The sequence below is a fragment of the Euphorbia lathyris genome, chromosome 6 (assembly GCF_963576675.1).
Source record: "Euphorbia lathyris chromosome 6, ddEupLath1.1, whole genome shotgun sequence".
In the NCBI taxonomy this organism is placed as follows: Eukaryota; Viridiplantae; Streptophyta; class Magnoliopsida; order Malpighiales; family Euphorbiaceae; genus Euphorbia; species Euphorbia lathyris.
Genome location: NC_088915.1, coordinates 43,388,522 through 43,408,193, shown reverse-complemented (window position 1 = coordinate 43,408,193; position 19,672 = coordinate 43,388,522). Strand labels below are relative to the sequence as shown.

General features: G+C 35.0%; 1 protein-coding gene across 1 annotated transcript; it reads right to left on the bottom strand.

Moving 5' to 3' along the window:
* Nucleotides 1–17,489: 17,489 nt before the first annotated feature.
* LOC136233488 (uncharacterized) lies at nt 17,490–18,895 on the bottom strand. The gene has a single exon (XM_066023158.1). The coding sequence runs from the start codon at nt 17,951–17,953 to the stop codon at nt 17,507–17,509; it is 447 nt and encodes a 148-aa protein (XP_065879230.1). The 5' UTR covers nt 17,954–18,895; the 3' UTR covers nt 17,490–17,506.
* Nucleotides 18,896–19,672: the final 777 nt, after the last annotated feature.

The following is a 19,672-nucleotide window of genomic DNA, read 5'->3' as shown; positions in this document are numbered from 1 at the left end:
TTCTCCCTTTTGTTTGTTTTTCTTCTTCGAGTTCCCAAACACGAAATAAAACATGGGAAGATTAATTTAGAATTAACCGTTGAATAGCAACCAAAGTAGATTGCCTCTAACTAATCAACATAAGATCAAGGATAAAAGAAATAGATGAAATCAATTGATCAAAGGAAGCCGTAGAGAAATCTCGTCCTCGAACTAGGGGTGTCGAATTTTCTCTCTCTTGTGCTAGGGTGGATTTCGAAAATCTCAGTAGGGGATTAGCATAGTAGATTTCGAAAATCTCAAGGGGGAGGGGTATTTATAATCTCTTGTATCTAATCCCTAGTTAGATAGAATTAGGTTACTGAATAGGAATTCCATTCGGAATAGAATTCCTAATTATTATCTCACTATATATCTAATATATTAAGGATAATAATAACCTTATTGGATAATAATAGGAGTATATTAATCTAATTAAAACTCCTAACTTAATTATCTCTTAATTAATTTAATTCATATTCCTAATCTAATTAGGATTAACAAAATCAAATTAATTATTCATGTATATCACTACATGAATTTCGACCCCCTTATGTCCATGGGCCTTATTGGGCTCAATTGGGCTTCTATCAATTAATTAACGTCTATCTCTCTTTTAGGTTCCAAGTCTTATGTGTGACCCATTAAGTTCTTATTGCTTCTAGCCGTATGCAACGTTATTAAATTAATTTTCAAAGAATTATATTTAATCTTTGCATAACGGAATGATGTACAGAGTATGTGATTAGCAAGTCCGTAATCATTCCCCCAGAGCTATAAGAAGACAGGTTGATTTTATCGTTAACCTTTCGGTATTAGTTACAGTATAATTCGATCATTTATCAACTACATCCTTGAACTGAATCTTATGACTATGGGTGATGTCAAGTCACATATAGCGAGACGTTCGTTTTACTTGCAAGGATTTAGAGTCGAGTCTTCCACAAGCGATCCATGGATGTATCTCCCATTTATCGGGAGTGATAAATGCTCAATCCAATATATAACGACTCCGTAATTACTTCCTGTGATACCCAACGTCTACTGTTCACACCCTAGAGTCATCTCTGTTAAGGATCGTGTTACACCAGAGTCAAAGCATCACATTCCGTAATCCAGAATACCAATTAATATTCCTTTGAGTCTGAGGATTAGTTATACCTATTAATACCAATGAGATGAACATGTGACAAGTATGAATCTACCCATCCTGTTATCTCAAATCAGATCCCCAATCCTGATGAACAACGTTTCATCGGATCTATGTAACTGTCCAGATATCTGTATATATGAAGCTTGTGAGATCAGCTTTCTATCGGACAGAAGACATTGTTACATACAAGTCTCAACAGTGATATATCAATCCTAAACATGTCACTTGACTTGGGGTGGTTTTAAGTTTATCAGTTTACTATAAAGTTTTGTCTCACTTCATGCTTGTATGAACACTTTATAATCACTTTAAATAAACTTACGGATTTCCTTTTATTAGACTTTATTTAGTGCTTAAAAGGGATTGCCTTTATATAGTTATAAAACATATATCTCATTAAACAAATGATATAAAGAACAATTCATTTATATTAAGTTTGTATCCTAGAACAATTATCTATAGGACACTAAACCCCAACAAGGGCCGGTTATGTAAGTCTTCTATTATCTTATTTATGAATGAATGGTGATATATTATGTTGTGCTTGATAAATCTTTAACTCCATTGCTTAAGGCATGTATGTTAGTGTTAGATGCATGATAGGAAACTGCTTTCATCTTCACGGAACTATTTGTCAAGCATTCAACCCCGAAACAGAGATGTCAGGAGGTTGTATCAAGGGTTTTCTTAATAGAAATGCTGTTTCGATCGTAATGCAAGAAAGAACCAACTTTAGGGACGCTTAAGGTTGTAGTACATCTTAGAATCTTAAGAACACATGAGAGTTGACTTAAGTGAGCATTAAAGCAGAGACCTTGACTTCACTTTACATCATTCATGAATAAATAAGATGTGTAGAGACTAAAAGTAACCTGTTCCACTGTGCTTGACCTGTTCTGCCTTTTACCATCATTAAGTACTTCTTTTAATCAACTAAAATCATTGACTCTGTTACTGTTTGAACAACATCTCTCAATTTACAGAATACACACACCATGAACACCCTGTTCTACAAAGTATTTCTCATAAACTTTGGTCCTCAATCCCTGTGGATACGATACTTGACTTATCACTTTATTACTTGTATCTAGTACAAGAGTCCATTCAGGAGACAACATTTACTAAATTCCTTGCACATAGATTCATTAGTAGCACCAAAGATAATATCATCTACGTATATTTGTGCCAGCAGGGTATCTTTACCCTTTTTCTTAATAAATAAGGTTGTGTCAGCTTTACCTCTGACATAGTTCCTGGTCAGCAGGAAACTAGTCAACCTTTCATACTAAGCACGTGGTGCTTGTTTCAGGCCGTACATGGCCTTTTTGAGTTTATAAACGTGGTTTGGAAATTTTGGATCTTCAAACCCTAGAGGCTGACTAACATATACCTCTTCGTTTATAACTCCATTAAGAAATGCACTCTTGACATCCATTTGGAATAGTTTAAAGTTCATGAAGCTAGCATATGCACACAATATTCTTATAGCCTCCAACCTAGCTACGGGTGCAAAGGTCTCACCATAGTCAATGCCTTCTTGCTGACTGTAGCCCTGAGCTACGAGTCTGGCTTTGTTCCTGACCATATTACCTTGTTCATCTAACTTATTTCGAAAGACCCATTTAGTTCCTATGGTCTTTTGATTCCTAGGTTTTGGCACTAAATCCCATACCTCATTTTTCTTGAATTGATCAAGCTCTTCTTGCATCGCATTGATCCAGAATTCATCGTGCTCAGCTTCGGTGAAGTTCTTTGGTCAATGGACTGAGACGAATGCAACATTACTGAGATATCTCCTTAATTGATTTCTGGTCATCAGGGTGTTCTCAGCAGCATCAAGAATGGACTTTTCTGAGTGTCCTCTTGGAATTTTGATCTCTTTGGGCAGTGTTGAGTTTTCAGGAGCATGTGTTTCAACAATCTTTGCAGTTTTAGATTGGTCAGCAAAGGTAATTTCAGGTTCGTTTTTACCTTTGGTCAGCACGTGTGGTAATGACTCAGCGACTCCATTTTGGTTAGCAGAAGCTGAGCATGGGTCATCTTCGGTAGGCTGACTTATCTTCTTGCAGGGTCAGTTTCATCAAACTCAATATGAACAGACTCTTCTACAACCTGAGTTCGTTTATTGAATACCCTATATGCTTTACCGTTAGTTGAGTACCCTAGAAAGATCGATTCGTCAGCTTCATAGGGGGTTTTCTTAAGTATAGGTATAACTAAAGCCCTATTGAGTGTATAGCACGCTGTGTTGACAGCTTCACCCCAGAAATACTTTGGAAGCCTATTCTCACTCAGCATTGTCCTAACTATTTCGGCTAAGGTTCTGTTCTTCCTCTCAACTACCCCATTTTGTTGAGGAGTTCTAGGAGCAGAAAAATTATGGTCAATACCACTGACTTCACAGAATTCATCAAACTGTTGGTTTTTAAATTCTCCGCCATTATCACTTTGGATGTGAGCTAATTTTAAGTCTTTGTCATTTTCAAGTTTTCTAATCAGTGTTGAAAACATCTCAAAGGCTTCATCCTTGCTACTCAGCAAGATGACCCAAGTATACCGAGAGAAATCATCTACAATGACCAAGGAAAATCTCTTACCGCCCAAGCTGAGTGGCTGGACAGGTCCGAAAAGATCCAAGTGTAGTAATTCCAATGGATGCTTGGTTGAGACAATATTTTTACTTTGAAAAGACTTTTTGGTTTGTTTACCTTGCTGACAAGCATTACATAATTGATCTTTCTCAAATCTAAGTTTGGGCAAACCCTCAACTAATTGCTTTCTTGCTAATTTGGCAAGGAGGTCCATGCTTACATGACCAAGTCTCCTATGTCATAGCCAGGAATTATCTTCCTTTGACACTAAGCATATATTTTTTAAAAACTTCTTTTCTAAACTCAGCATGAAGACATTGTCAACACGAGGGGCAGTTAAAATCAAATCATTTGTTTTTCCCTCGAGTATCCGACACTCAGTGGCATCAAATACAACCTTTCTACCGCTGTCACACAGCTGAGCCACACTCAACAGGTTATATTTGAGACCCCTGACTAGGGAGACTGACTCAATAGTAGGATTTCCTCCGATAGTACCTGATCCTACTATCTTACCCTTTTTATTGTCTCCAAAACTTACATTTCCACCTCGTTTATGCACAAGTGTGATGAACTGAGTTTCATTACCAGTCATATGCCTCAAGCATGCGCTGTCAATGTACCATAGCTTTGACTTCTCTGCGCACCTCAGGCTCACCTGCAATTTAAACTATTCATCTTTAGGTACCCAATTCTTTTTTGGGTCCTCGTTGGTTAGCATGAACAGGTGAAACATCATATTTTATTTTGTGACGACATACATTTATGGTGTGGCCATCTTTACCACAATAGTCACAAAAAATTACCCTTTGAGGGTATTTCCTCTTTTGGTCAGCACGATGGTGCTGAGCATACCAACACACATTTATAGTGTGTCCTCTCATTCCACAACAGTCACACTGACTGTTCTGTTGAGTGTACTGTCTATGCTGACCAGTACCTTGATACTCATCATTTGGATAGAACCTTTTCTTAGCCGATGTACTCAGCTGGTTCTGTATAGATGTGATGTCCTTTCTCAGCTTCTTAGAGTCTGATTGGACTTCCGAGACAACCCGATGCATGCTTTTTAGATTTTCATCTTGCCTGGTGTTGTCTTGAAGCAGATGTCGGAGGTCACTCAGTTTGACCTCTTCAATCTTATCACATCGCCTGCTGTGTGCTCTTATTTTCTTATTACACTTTTTGGTCAGTGTATAGAGATCACTTAGGGCATTAACCATTTCATTTCTGAGTAGAAGAAGAGATGTTACCTCATTGGAGTGTTTCTCTTGGTCAGATCCATCTGAGAGGTCAGCTTGCTCAGATCGGCAGTGGTCAGCAGATTCGTCAGCCATGAAACATATGTTTGCTGACTCAGTGGCATCAGCTTCTGATGAGGTTGACTCATCACTATTGCTCCATGTTGCCACCATTGCTTTTCTGCTACCTTTCTTTTCTTTCTTCAGAGTGGGACATCTTGATTTAATGTGCCCAGTTTGATGGCATTCAAAGCAAGTGACAGGCTTCGAGCTGTCCTTCTTGTATATGCTGTCGTTGGACTCAGCTTTGTATTTATCACTTCTTCTGAATGGCCTTTTGTTGTTCTTGTCATTCTTTCTGAACAACTTCTTCATCTTTCTGGTGAACATGGCCATCTCCTCATCATCTGATGAGTCAGCTTCCGTTGAGTCAGCTTTCATGACAAGAGATTTTTGCTTCTTGTCCCCTGACTTTTCTTTAGCTTCAAAATTCTTCATGGAGATCTCGTGGGTCATCGGAGATCCTATGAGCTCATCATATTTGTATATGGTCAAAGTCCTGAGCTTCTTCCACAGCTGTCTTCTTAGCTTGCCAACTTTTGGGGAGACTTCTTAAGATTTTCTTCACTTGTTCTTCTTCTGTGAAGTTCTTGCCGAGTCTCTTAAGCTCGTTTATGATATTGGTGAACCTTGAGTTCATCTTAGAGATGTCTTCATTCTCATTCATCTCAAACAGCTTATATAGTCTCATGTGTTGATTCACCTTGGACTCATTGACCTTGCTGGTTCCTTCATAGGTCACCTCCAGCTTCTTCCAGATTTCCTGTGCTGACTCACAACCTCAAATTTTGTTGTACTCTGCAACATCTAACGCACAATGAAGCATATTGATAGCCGAAGCATTATTTTGCAATTTTTTAAGGTCATCCTCGGACCACTTAGACTCACTCTTGATATACTTTACTCCATCAACAATTTCATAGGGAACAAATGGGCCTTGGACTATAGCCAGCCATGCACTCATGTTTGTTGCCTGAATGAAGTTTTTCATTCTGTTTTTCCAAAATGTATAGTTTGACCCGAAAAATAGAGGAGGCTGACTAATTGATAATCCCTCAGGGAGTATCTGTGTTGTTTGATTTCCAGAAAGGAAATGAGTGCTGTTCTCAGCCATTTACAGAGATCAGCTCAAGATAGTTTTATCTTGAATAGTGAGCTATTGTGCTCTGATACCACTTGTTGGTCCCGTGTAATGTAATAGGATTAGTTCCAAGGGGGGTTAGGAACTAATATAACTTTTTTGCTTAATTATGCTGACTTAATTAAATGTTTAAATAACTTCACTCAGTTTTGGTCATCAAGGCTGAGCGTGATGTAAGACAGCTTTAGTCAGAGGCTGACTAGAACTGTTTCACCTGTGAGTTGGGAAATAACACTTAAGGTCAGCTTCCAACTCAGCACTCTGATTACTCAGCATCGGCTTATACAAATTATATACTGAGTAATTTAAGCAAGCAACGCATACATATATATCAAGAGAAGGGTTAGAGATTACTCAGCAGTCTTATCCTAGTTCGGCCTCACCGCCTACGTCCAGTCCCCAGAATCCTTCCGGGCTTTTTCAATCCACTACTGAGCTCTTTAAAGGTAGAGCACAAACCGTTTACAAAGCAATTGAGTATGCAAGAGTACCGTCCTCTATTCCTCTACTCAATCCTACTGAGCGCTATAACCGAACACTCAGATTTTCTGTATCGTTGAGTACTAAAACCGAGTACTCAGCTTCACTCTCTCAACCTTTACAATTGATACAAGATTTTTTCTCTCAAACGAAGAACACTTTAGATGAATACAAATTCACTCTAGACTTTTACACAGAGATTGGATTTGGGTGTAAGAACTTCCTTTTTCTATTTAGACAGCTTCTATTTTGGATTTTCACTCTTGTGAAGATTTGCTTTTCTATCTGTGCTTTCTTGTATTTTGGCAAAGGATCCAAGTGATGAACTTGTCCTTTTATAGCAATTTCTGAAGCTCCAATGATTTTAATTCGGACATATCCGTTGAATTCAAACGGTCTTCTTTTGTCATTGATAGGTCAGCGTTCAGTAATTGCAGGCCAATCCTGTCGTCTGAATTTAGCAGGCGCCAGGCTTGCCAGTTTCATCTTCTTGCGCCATGTTTGTCTTCTAGCGCCAGGTTTGTCTTCTTGCAAAACGCCAGGTGATCCATGCATCTCAAAAAGGTCTCTTGGCGTAATTCCGAGGCTTTTGAATTGATGCAGACCTTTGTCGGGCTTTGTCATCTAGTTAACGGATCATCGGTGCTGTCCTGACGAGTACTCAGCTTGACTTAATTGACGTTGCCTTTGATCTTTATCTTTATCGGAGACTGAGTAACATTCTACCCAGTGTATTCGGTCAGCTTCGTCTTCAAGCGTTTGTTCTGAAGAAGACTTTTCTTCTATGATGCTGAGTTGTGTTCTACTCAGCTTCTGTGGCTCATGCTGACTTCGTTCTGTCTTACTTCTTATTTCTGTTCTCATTTATTAATATACTCAACATTGAACAAACACATTAGTACAATTAAATCAAAGCACTTAAATTTAATTGTCTTAATCATGGGATTAACTTAAATAATTTAGTCAAATCAAAATCATGTGGAAAGGTGTTTCAACAGGATCTAATGACCATTTAGTGTGGCTTATTCGTTTTCCAAGGTTTTTCATGAATCTTATTACAAATCTTAGATTTATTACTTGAGTCGGACCAAGGGAAAGTACTAAATCGAAGGTTTGGAACTAAGAAAACTTAATGCTTCTTTGGATTAATTACTTGAGTCGGACCAAGGGAAAGTAATTAATCGAAAGTTTAGAACTAATTACTCGAGCGGTTTTTCTTGAATCTTAAGTAATCAGTTTAGCTGTACCAAGGTAAAGTAGGTTAAAAAGGTTTAGATTAATAAAACTTAATGCTTCTCTAGATTAATTACTTGAGCCGGACCAAGGGAAAGTAATTAATCGAGAGTTTGGAGCCAATCTCGAGAATCTATTAGTTAATAAGAAAAATTGTCATCTTAAAAAAGGTAAAACAACTTAAAAGGGGTTAAGTGTTATTACCAAGCAAAGAGGTTAAGTGCAGCTAGAAGCCTTAGTTTCTTTTAGTATAAGTAATCTCTCACCAAATTTGTATAATTTTCATTTCATTTCTTGCTTAAGTCTTAGCTTGGTTGTCCAACAAACTCTACCCTTTGATTGTTTAAATAATAGATAGTAAGCAAATAGATTAATACTTATAATCACCATCCTCATGGGAACGATACTTTACTTTCACTTTATTACTTGATACACGACTAAGGTACACTTGCCTTCACGTGCATGTATATGTAAAACGCACATCATTCGTTAACCAAGGTACATATGTTTAATCCCTCTTTATATGAAATAACTATTAACGAATCTTTTGGGAAAAGGGAAATAAATAAAATTTTATATTTCCGCTGCGCCTAGTCACTCGAGCCCTAGTCACACAAGAGATCAAAACAATTACTCACAAAATTTCACTACATTTGGGAAATCGCGAATGGAGATGAGCTTTCATTGGAGATGGTAGACACAGAGGACAATGCCGTTGATCCTTTGACCAAAGCGCTACAACAGAGCAGGCATGGCGGTCACACTATATTTCTAGAAATTAGGGCAATGCCTGCTTGGACCTAGGTCAAGTGGGAGATTGTTGGTGTGTCCTAGTTCTTAGGCATTGGTTCTAGACCATGTTTTAAACATTATGTATATTGTTTGAATACATTGTATAAGTGTTATATGAATAAAGGCATTAATTCATTCTGTTTGTATCTTGTGTTATGAAATATGTATGAAGTATCCGTTGATTGATAATCATAAACTTATCAGAGACCTGTTCTATTCGTGGGAATGAATATAACCAAAGATCTATGCATCCAGTATCTGTGCAGTGGTGTTGAACATACCATTGCAACACTTGTATAGTCAGATATGGACACAGGTATGCATTGATGTAGCTTAATATGGGACTGGACCGATCCGCTCTAGAAAGATTTATGGTGGACGTGTCATTGATATTTCTAAGTGTAGAATTCTATTATCTCTATACCTGATTTCACTATAGTAAACAACGTGGAATCCCATTCACTTTGATATACGCCTAACAGGTCCGTAACAGGATGCCAAATATGGGTATGTTGGGTAAATCATTGAACACGTTGTTGCGGATAAGTGAAGTGAGGGAATTACCACTCACCTACGAGTGAGCTGATATCACCGGCCACTTGATAAGTGGAACTGAAGAAGTGTACAAGCATACCCTGATAAATAGTTTACTTATTTGATTCATCAGTTCACTTTCGATCAAGAAATATAATAAACCGCATAGAGAATGACAGTCATCATGCCTCTGATTTATAATATAGATATGCAATTGGTAAGAGATTCTGAAAGATCATCTACCGGGTTTCATGTGTCTTCTTAAGACGACTGAAAGAATTCGTACTAGTCGGGGGCCGTATTGGTTTATTAGAACCCACTTTCGGTCATTGGGCTTTAGGTGTATGGCTGACTGAGGACATACCTTAAGATCATGCACACACAACTAGGGCTGTAAACGAGCCAAGCCGAGCTTTTGCCAGCTCGAGCTTGGCTCGACAGTTTCTTATCGAGCTCAAGCCAAGCTTTGAGCTCGGTTCGAGCTCAATTTACTGTTCAAGCTCGGCTCGTTTAGCAGCTCGATTATTCACTAGCTTGCTCACGAACAACTCATTTTATTTGTTCGTGAGCATCTCGTTTATTTTTCTATGAAAAGCTCATTTCTTATACTCGTGAGCTTTGATCACAAGCAACTCGTTTGTTTTGCTCACGAACGAGCTCGTTTATGGTGTTCATGAACAAAATTATATCAAATTCGGATATGTCTTTGAATGGGTCAGGACTAATGGGCCATTAATTGGGTATACTTGTAGTATAAATTTATACACATTACGAAATTTTATTTCATTTAAATATATAAATATTATAATTGAGTTAGCTCACGAGCTTTTATCGAGCTTGTTCATAAACTTGTTCATGAGCCTCTAATCGAGCTTGCTCGTGAGCTTTCGAGTCGAGCTTTGGTCTGCTCAAGCTCGGCTTGTTTACAAACCGAGTCTGAAAATCATGCTCACGGACGACTCATTAAAAATCGAGCCGAGCCGAGCCGAGCTTTTATCGAGCCAAACGTCAAGCCGCTCATGAGCGGCTAGGCTCATTTACAGCCCTGCACACAACTGGTGGAACCGAATATAATCATAAATACATGTATTGTATTTAATTGGAATCGAACGAGTTAATTAATTGTCAATCGATTAACAGAAGGGACTAATTGATTATTTGTTAAATAACAAGTTAATCAATTTAGTATTTAATTTTTTATAGTTAATTAATTAAATTTCCAAATATAAGTAATTAATCAATTGATTAATTAGATTATATAGGATAAATTATTAATTGAACTATAATACAATTTAATTCTTTTAGGTCTTAATAATAATTATGGATAATTAAATTAAACCTAATTGGTCCTAATTGAATTAAATATAATCTATGGGGCTATATTTATGATTAGGGATCACTAAGGGGTTAATTGAATATTGAGCACACTTAACCTAAACCTAGTTAGGAAAGGTATTTAAGGACCTAATTAAAAGAATTAAAAATCTAGTGTCCCTACACATAGATTTCGGCCAGCTCCCCCCTTCGTTCCCGATTCCGACTAGCACCGATTCTGTTCCTAGGCGGTTGGTGCACGAGACCTTTAGAGTATCTATCGACTTGTGGATATCTTCAGCCGTCTCTAGAAGAGACATAACCCGTAAGTCTTTAATCCTTGTTTTAAATTTGCTTTTAAGGTTTAATCTGTGGTAGTCTAAGATAGTTTATAGATTATAAAATATTTTAACGGTAGCATTTTGCTGAGCTTCGTTGATTTTTCATGATTAATCCCCAACACAAACATAACTAGTCGGTACCAATCAGATCCCGACAAGGAACACTAGAAGACAGTCAAGGCAATCCTGAAGTACTTTAACCGTACCAAGGATATTTTTCTTAGTATTTGATGATTATGAGGAATGGTAATATCAGGTTACACTGACGGGGTTTTTGAGGATGATAACCAATCACAATCTAGTTATGAATTTCTCCTGAATGGCGGTGCCATTAGTTGGAGATCCTTAAAGTAGCCAACCATTGTCGATTCTACAACAGAAGCTGAATACATCGATGCATGTGATGCTGTAGAGGAAGCAATTTGGATCAAGAAGTGCATGTAACACCCTAGACGTATATATTTTTTTACCGTTAAACTAAAACTATTCATTAGACAAAAGCATTTATTATAACTTATTCTCATACTTATATTAAACATATATACGTTGATATATATATATATATATAGATTTTACAAAGTTATTTAGTCTAAAAGTTTATTTATTCTATATGGTTGTGATGAGAGGAGAGAATGTGAGATGGAACTCATTTGACCAACATTTCATCCATGGAATCTACAGTTCTTTAAGCTTCAAGAGTCTCAGTATAACTTTCATTTCAACTAGCTGGAAAAATTTAGGCGATTTATATGAGTCACAACTCAATGAAAATGAATGAACCATTTTATTAATGTTGTGACACTACCAACCAGTCACTATCCGAGATCAAATAACAGGTATAATATATATTGATGTATAACCTTGTAATTAAGTAATTTGGCATTTCAGTCCATGTAATCAAGTAGTCCACGTATTGACCATTTAGGTCCAAGTAGTCCAAGTATTGACAGTATAGGTCCAAGTATCCATGTAAATTCAAGTAGTCATAAAAGTGACCGAACTGGTATATCATAAGACCGTTTATGTTTCATACAATCGTGTACATATATTCTATAACAAAAAGATCACATTTAACATATATACTCTTCATTTAAATTCAATTATCACAAGTAAGGATTACCAAGTATCATTTTCACCCAATCATGACAAATACAACAATTCACAAATTCATATAAATATTTATTCACATCAAACACCATAATTTTGAAATCATAAAACAATTAAAATTCAAATTCATATCATGTTTATACTCACAGTTAAGTCGCTAATTTTCTTGGCGGCGGCTTGCGCCCTCCTCCGGGATATCTTCAATATTATGAGCACCTATAATTATAATTAAGCATATGATTAAATAAAAATTATAAAAAAATTTAACCTAAAATTAATTACTTATTGATTTTTTTTTTCATTTCATTAAACTTGTTTTTATCAAATGATATTTGTTTTTATCCTAATATGACCTCTTAATATTAAAAACCTTATAACTCCTCCTATACTTATCCAAATGAACTAATTCTATTTTTATTACACTCTAGACTCATATAAGCATACGATACTAAAAGTTTATAAAAATTTCATGTATACATAATGTATTACAAAATTTCTCTTCAAATCCTATTTTAATAACGATTTGCATGTACCAGTTTCACTAAATTACTTATAACTCAAAAGATATAACTCGAAACCATCCGAGTCTTTTCCCTACTTAAACTAGACAAAAAGGAGTATAACATATCCAAAATGCAGAGTTTTGTGATTTTTATATAATTTGTAATAGAATTTATAATAGGATCATGTCTCAACACATATGCAACATATCACACTTGAACTTCTTTCCTAGATATATCCTCACATAAAAAGTCATTACTAACCAAACTTTTAAGAACACTAGTTAAGAAATAAATAGACATTTCTTATTGGAATCACATCTCCAAATTAAGTCTTTAAAGTTTCAAAATAATGCAAAAAAGACAGCTTCATACGTAGAATTCAGTTTAGAGTAGACCTCGCCATGGGCCGATGAGCCCGTCGGCCCGGCCTGAGCCCAGGCCTATTTAGCCAGACCTGGACACATAAAATTAGTGTCAGGCCCGGTCCGGCCCAAGCCCGATTAAGCCCGCCTAGTAAATGGGCGGTCCTGGGCTATGTAAATACCCGGCCCGGCCCGTTATATATATATATATATGTATTTATAAATTTAATTATACAAATTAAATGAGTCTATAAAAACCCTACATATATAAATTTATAGATAATTAAATAAGTAATCAGTATTTACAATTTACAATTAGTTTTCTAAGACTTATTAACTATTATGTTTATTATTTTTTATTAAAAAAAGCTACTAGTATTTTATTTTAATTGATTTTTTTAAATTTAGATATGGGCTTGGACGGGCGGGCTTGGGATTCCTTTTTTAGGCCCGGGCCCGAGCCCGACTATATTAGTGTGGGCTTGGACTGGGCTTGGACTTATCAGATTTGATCACAAGCCCAACAGACCCGGCCCATGCCGAGGACCTAGTCTAATAGATTATACCTTATCTCCTAAAATAGTCAACCAAATTACATGCAACAAATTTTGGGGTTTATCTAAGACCTAAAATCAAAACTTTCTCTTCTTTAACTCCCTTCAAATCAGCTTCTAAAGACACAAAATAATTTGTGCAAAATGATGTATATTGTTCTCTTCTTCTTATTCTACTACTACTACTACTACTACTACTTCTTCTTCTTCTTCTTCTTATTCTTCTTCTTCTTCTCCTTTTCTTCACTTTCTCTCTTTTAAAGGTGTTTCTCTTATTAAACTTCTAGAGAATTTGAGATTAGAATAACTCATCTAATCCTTCCACAAGGTTATATCATGGGTTTGGATAAATTTTCTTATTTACCCATGTATATATGTGTTTATTACTATCTTATCATCACCACCACCACCACCATTATATTATTATTATTATCATCATCATCATCATCATAATATATTTAAAATTATATGTAATATTAATTAAATGATAAATTTAACAAATTATACTTCAGCCCTTATACTTTTAAGATTATTCAATTTAGTCCATATACTTTAAGACACTTAAATATCTGTTTCATATTCTTTCACTTATCCTAATATTATTAGCTATATAAATTTATCATGTGTTCAATGACATAATGACATGTAAAATGAAAATATTATTTTCTAATTTCCATAATAATGTGTCTATATGTAATAAAATGTACAAAATTGAGATGTTTACAAAGGCACTTGTACATCGCCTACATGATGGTCGCACTAGATATATAGTGATTAGGGAAATTCCCGCTTGGAACTAGTTCAAGTAGGAGACTATTGGTGTGCCTTAGTTCATAGACATTGGTTCTTGTAAAATTGTATTTATGTCACATTAATAAAGACATTAATCTAGTTCATTTATATCTTGTGCTATAATATGAATAGAGAATCCATTGATTGACAATCGCAAAACCATATCTCATGTCCATTCTATCATGGGAATGATTAGGACCACAGACTTGTATACTCGATGACTATAAGGTAGTAAATAATACTATGTATACATGTGACTGGATCGATCTGCCTGAGAAAACTACATAGTGGTTGTGTCATAAGTTTTCTTAAGTAGGTCTCTAACTGTCTTCAAACCAGATTTCATTATAATATCAATGTGGGACCCGATTCACTTTGACATACGTCTAACAAGTCTGTAACAGGGTGTTAAATACGGGTATGATTGGGTGAACAAATGAACACATTAGTATTGATAAGTGAAGTGATGGAAATACTTGCTCACATAACAATGAGATGATATCACATGTCACTTGATAAGTGAGGTTGATAAGTGTGTGGCCACACCCTGATAAGTAGTTTACTTATCTGATTCATTAATCTACTTAAGATCAAGAAATATCATAAACAGTAAAGTGGATGGTAGCCACCATGCCTCTAGTTTATAATATCGACATCAAATGGTAAAAGAAGTTAAGAAAGGTTATATCATGGGTTTGGATAAATTTTCTTATTTACCCATGTATATATGTGTTTATTACTATCTTATCATCACCACCACCACCACCATTATATTATTATTATTATCATCATCATCATCATCATAATATATTTAAAATTATATGTAATATTAATTAAATGATAAATTTAACAAATTATACTTCAGCCCTTATACTTTTAAGATTATTCAATTTAGTCCATATACTTTAAGACACTTAAATATCTGTTTCATATTCTTTCACTTATCCTAATATTATTAGCTATATAAATTTATCATGTGTTCAATGACATAATGACATGTAAAATGAAAATATTATTTTCTAATTTCCATAATAATGTGTCTATATGTAATAGAATGTACAAAATTGAGATGTTTACAAAGGCACTTGTACATCGCCTACATGATGGTCGCACTAGATATATAGTGATTAGGGAAATTCCCGCTTGGAACTAGTTCAAGTAGGAGACTATTGGTGTGCCTTAGTTCATAGACATTGGTTCTTGTAAAATTGTATTTATGTCACATTAATAAAGACATTAATCTAGTTCATTTATATCTTGTGCTATAATATGAATAGAGAATCCATTGATTGACAATCGCAAAACCATATCTCATGTCCATTCTATCATGGGAATGATTAGGACCACAGACTTGTATACTCGATGACTATAAGGTAGTAAATAATACTATGTATACATGTGACTGGATCGATCTGCCTGAGAAAACTACATAGTGGTTGTGTCATAAGTTTTCTTAAGTAGGTCTCTAACTGTCTTCAAACCAGATTTCATTATAATATCAATGTGGGACCCGATTCACTTTGACATACGTCTAACAAGTCTGTAACAGGGTGTTAAATACGGGTATGATTGGGTGAACAAATGAACACATTAGTATTGATAAGTGAAGTGATGGAAATACTTGCTCACATAACAATGAGATGATATCACATGTCACTTGATAAGTGAGGTTGATAAGTGTGTGGCCACACCCTGATAAGTAGTTTACTTATCTGATTCATTAATCTACTTAAGATCAAGAAATATCATAAACAGTAAAGTGGATGGTAGCCACCATGCCTCTAGTTTATAATATCGACATCAAATGGTAAAAGAAGTTAAGAAAGGTTATATCATGGGTTTGGATAAATTTTCTTATTTACCCATGTATATATGTGTTTATTACTATCTTATCATCACCACCACCACCATTATATTATTATTATTATCATCATCATCATCATAATATATTTAAAATTATATGTAATATTAATTAAATGATAAATTTAACAAATTATACTTCAGCCCTTATACTTTTAAGATTATTCAATTTAGTCCATATACTTTAAGACACTTAAATATCTGTTTCATATTCTTTCACTTATCCTAATATTATTAGCTATATAAATTTATCATGTGTTCAATGACATAATGACATGTAAAATGAAAATATTATTTTCTAATTTCCATAATAATGTGTCTATATGTAATAGAATGTACAAAATTGAGATGTTTACAAAGGCACTTGTACATCGCCTACATGATGGTCGCACTAGATATATAGTGATTAGGGAAATTCCCGCTTGGAACTAGTTCAAGTAGGAGACTATTGGTGTGCCTTAGTTCATAGACATTGGTTCTTGTAAAATTGTATTTATGTCACATTAATAAAGACATTAATCTAGTTCATTTATATCTTGTGCTATAATATGAATAGAGAATCCATTGATTGACAATCGCAAAACCATATCTCATGTCCATTCTATCATGGGAATGATTAGGACCACAGACTTGTATACTCGATGACTATAAGGTAGTAAATAATACTATGTATACATGTGACTGGATCGATCTGCCTGAGAAAACTACATAGTGGTTGTGTCATAAGTTTTCTTAAGTAGGTCTCTAACTGTCTTCAAACCAGATTTCATTATAATATCAATGTGGGACCCGATTCACTTTGACATACGTCTAACAAGTCTGTAACAGGGTGTTAAATACGGGTATGATTGGGTGAACAAATGAACACATTAGTATTGATAAGTGAAGTGATGGAAATACTTGCTCACATAACAATGAGATGATATCACATGTCACTTGATAAGTGAGGTTGATAAGTGTGTGGCCACACCCTGATAAGTAGTTTACTTATCTGATTCATTAATCTACTTAAGATCAAGAAATATCATAAACAGTAAAGTGGATGGTAGCCACCATGCCTCTAGTTTATAATATCGACATCAAATGGTAAAAGAAGTTAAGAGATAACTATAGGGTCTCTGTATCTTTAGACTGTTGAAACATTGTATTAGTTGGGGGAAGTGATGATTTGAGAGGAACAGGTTACTTTCTTTGGATCGTGAGCCTACTGCTACCTAAGGATAGTTATTTATTATTCTTAAGGATCGTGCATATCGAACATCTGAGTTAGAACTTATAGAACGATATATTGGAGAGATGAAATTGATTAATTGATTCCCACAAAGGTTATATTATATTCCCAAAAGGGAAGTCGAATGGAGTTAATATATAAAGAATAATGCGGATGATGAACAAAAATAAAGAATTTTAAGAACAATAAATAAATATAATCATTGAATACCAGTAAAAGAAAGTCTACCAAAACCTAAATGACCATCCTTATACAAATCTAACCATACCCTTTTTGCTTCAAACCCACCCATTTGATCTTGTTCCCCAATAATATTAACTATTTCAGAAAGTCTATCTTCTAAACTCCTCTTTTTGGAATGATCTTGATCTTGATGAGGTGTTGTTAACATTATTTTGTTGGATTTCGCCATTTTTCTCCTCCTCCTCCTTTTGACACTTCCAAAACACTTTCTTCCCACCATCCATGGAACTTTAACAAAAGCAAACGCTAAAATATTAAGCAAACCACAAGGACAACAAGAAATAGCTACACAATCAGCTACCGAACCGGCTGTACATGATCCACAATACTTCCTGAAACACTCTATTAGATCTCCCCTCTCATCCTTTAAATTTGATGACTTCTCTATATGAGTTTCCTCCATCTAAGGAGAAATTATATCATGTGCCAGGCATACCACATCAGATTTGGAGAAATTATATCATGTGCCAGGCATACCATATCAATGGTATGCCTTAGCCAATTAAAACAAAACATCTGTATAAAAATTCAATAATTATAAAAAAAAAATTATCAGAAACGTGTTTCAGTTTCTATCCTCTCTTTTTCTTTTCCTGCAATTGGGTTCCAGTTTCTCACCATTGCCCTTTGCCGCCGCCTTCTTCTTCTTTTCCTTCTTTTTTCTACCGTGGGTTAACCTCACAAACGGAGATATCACCGGCGGTTCAACAGGAACCAACGACTTTAATAGAGAATTGACTGTTTCTTAAATCTATGGCTGCAAATCTGGATAATTAATGGTTATAGTGGTTGTCGGTGAAGAAAAATAATCTGGTATGACTCAGATCAATAACCTATAAATCAACGACTTTAATAGAGAATTGACTGACCCTGAGTTTGTTATGACTCAGATCAATAACCTATAAATCAACCAAGTTTGTGAAATTTTTGGAATTGTGCAGGAGTTGTTCTATTGTGTTCTTTTTCTTCAAAATAAAATAGAGAATGTGAACTTCTTTTTAAATGGCGTTAGAATTGGATTTTCTTTTTGGGTGTCATTTATTGTTTAATGGGTGAGAAAATTTTAGAGAGAGATTTAATTCAAATTCCTCAGTTATTGTTTAGGGAAATTATAAGGAAGAAATTCATGTTTGTCTGATGGGGAAATTATAAGAGAAAGGAATTGGAAAAAGAAAAAATTACTTTGATCTGGTAAATTACAGCTGTTTGGTTGCCGGCAGTAAATAGGAAGCTTAGCAGATTCAGTTTGGGAAGATGGTGGCCGCCGGAAAGAACCCATGGAGCAGAAAAATGGTTGACGGTGGTTGTTGAGAGGGAAGAGAAAGGGAAAGGGATGGATATCCTGATTTAGAGAGAATAAAACATTTTAATTAATTATTAAAAAATTTAATGACAGATGTTATAATTATATTGGTCATGGCATACCACCTCAAATTGTGAGGTGGTATGCCAGGCGTATATTATAATTTCTCCCATCTAAGAAATCCTTCAACATTTTCAACATTAATTTAACTTTATCATTTCCTTTCATGCGTTCAACAAAATAATTTATCTCACACCAAGCTCAACAACATGTCAGTCTCTCAAATAAATGAAGTGTTGGATTTTTTTTTCTCATTAAAAAATTATGATACTGTTTGCTATCACCTGAGTGAGTGAGTGACACTATTTGTTCACCTTAGAAATTTTAGGTAACTATCAATTTCTTTTCCCACTTAATATATATGGTAGGAACGCAGGCACAATTGGAACAACATACCACCTAAAACAAAATACTATAGCTAAGAACATATCACAAACAGTCCATACTTACCCTATATCTTGTGCTTCTATTATTGCTCATCTACCTACAACATAAATATATAAGTGCCATGGTAAAAAAAATACGCATGGTACATAAATATGAGTTAAGGGTGAAAATTGACGTTGAAGTTTGCATTTGTGATTGATTTAATCTCAAATTAAACTAGTTTTAATACCAAAAACTTATACATTTTGGGTTATTTTTCCAAAATTTCACAACTTTAAGGGAGTCATTTAGCTTCATTGTTAAACCACATGAGGTTTTTAAATTTAACATTTCTCCTCATGTTCAATTCATTTAGAGTGTGAAACTAATAGC